This window comes from Penaeus monodon, chromosome 15 (genome assembly GCF_015228065.2).
Source record: "Penaeus monodon isolate SGIC_2016 chromosome 15, NSTDA_Pmon_1, whole genome shotgun sequence".
Lineage (NCBI taxonomy): Eukaryota > Metazoa > Arthropoda > Malacostraca > Decapoda > Penaeidae > Penaeus > Penaeus monodon.
The window spans coordinates 37,054,314-37,056,151 of record NC_051400.1 but is presented as its reverse complement, the minus strand read 5'-3'; the positions used below and the strand labels follow the sequence as shown (position 1 = coordinate 37,056,151).

The 1,838-nt window shown below is 36.1% G+C and overlaps 1 protein-coding gene across 1 annotated transcript in view; it reads right to left on the bottom strand.

The window, feature by feature from the left end:
• LOC119582352 (AT-rich interactive domain-containing protein 4B-like) overlaps positions 1–1,838 on the bottom strand; it is a gene marked incomplete at its 3' end in the record, with an annotated part of 36,609 nt that overhangs the window by 31,041 nt on the left and 3,730 nt on the right. Inside the window, 3 exon segments of the mRNA XM_037930567.1 lie at positions 781–1,011; positions 1,248–1,416; positions 1,676–1,835. Of these exon segments, the coding sequence (XP_037786495.1) occupies positions 781–1,011; positions 1,248–1,416; positions 1,676–1,835 (560 nt within the window).

Genomic DNA, 1,838 nt, shown 5'->3' with positions numbered 1-1,838 from the left:
ATTAGGAAAATACATACTCTAATGAATACACATCCTTTAGGCTGCATAGCTTTGAAAAGTTAAGAGGAGATTCCACCGTAAAACTCAATATATCTGAACTGAAAACCATCATGCACAAAGAGAGAGACAAGAAGGTCAACCGTGTAACTACATTCTGATTCCAAATACCAACCATCAGCAGAGATAAATGGCAAACTACTGTAAATAAATAATGAAAACAATACAGCGTGCAAAAGTGGAAATAATCATCTGTTCATTATTATGAACCCATTATCAATAAATAACACCTTTTCTGTTCCTTACATTTTCCTCATCCACACATCTACCTTCCCATATTACTATCAAGGTCACATTTACAAGGTCAAATCTGTGAAGATTAAAAATATGCCACATACAAGGTGAAAAGGATGCTAAAAATCTTCATAGAACTAAGTAAAACCCAATCATAGAATTAAAATACAAGTCTTTCCTAATTCATTAGAAAAAATTATTCTCATAGTCTTCAGTATTCCCAATGTTTCAGACTATCAATTTCTATAAATATTTTTACCTGTCTCCTTCAATGAATTTCCAATGGTTGTGTCAATATCTTGATTCATTTATATTATTTAGTCTGACAAAGGGCCAGTGCCTAACTTTAACATTAATAATCACTAAAACAAAAGAAGGGAAAAGAAACAAAACTACAGATGTCAATGTACACATAATAAAGACATAAACCTTTTGCATTAACACTTAAATAAAACTCATCCTTGTTACTTTGCCCATGTTAGCACTTACTATCTTCCATCCTGAAATGACCTGACCAGGTAGTCCTTTTTGGTCTCAATCTTGACAGAGTCTTGGGCCGTCGGAGCAACCACAAGCCCTGGGAACCAGTTGTCCTTCTGCTTTTTCTTGTCCCCGAGCTCCACACAAACAACTTTGCCAATATCCGACTCCCACTCCTCACGTCTTGAGCGATGCCTCTTGTGGACATCATCATCCTCTTCTCCAGAATCTTCACCATCTCTGAATCAGAAAATAAAAATACAATCAAGGAAATGAATATCATGTTTACAATTTCAACACTCTGGGACACCGAAAGGCTAATCTACACACTAACAAAATAGGTATTACATTTCTATTATTAGTTCCTACTGTCTTTTAAGAGAAAAAAAATATACATATCCAACAATTTACATAAATTTCAATATGTTCTACCCCTACAGCCTCATTATCATTTTATAAGTGTAAATATGACGTACGCATGTGGTCTAGACCTGCGCCCTCGCCTTCCTCCAACCACAGGGGTCCCAAAGTGTTCTGGGTGAGTGAGAGGCAGCTGGTCTAGGGTCTCACTCTCAGCAAAGTGCCTTCCACTCTTCAGGCACAGGGATGTTCGGCGGAGTGTTGTTATGTCACCATCATCAAAGACTGAAATTTTTGTTTTGGAAATATTGGGGTGATTAAAATGAGTTAAGTCATTTACAAATATAAAATTCCCTTCTAATCTACACCCAATTTTGCCATCTATGATAAACCATTTGCAATATAATCATAAAATATACAACAATAATATAAAAGTAAACACACTGATCATCAGGCCTGTAAAGCCAGCTTCTCAGTTACTGAGTCACTATAAATTACACCTCAGCAACTAACAAAACACTAAAATAAAAGCACAGAAACTCACCAACTGTATACTGACTGCAATCTTGAATTTTGTTTACAATGGCATCTACAAACTGATTTTTATCTGGATGGCTCGCTTTGACTTGGGCACCAATTTTCAAAACACCTTTAACCAAGTCATCAGGTACAACTGCTGAGCCTAAGCCTAGTTTAAAGGTTACCTG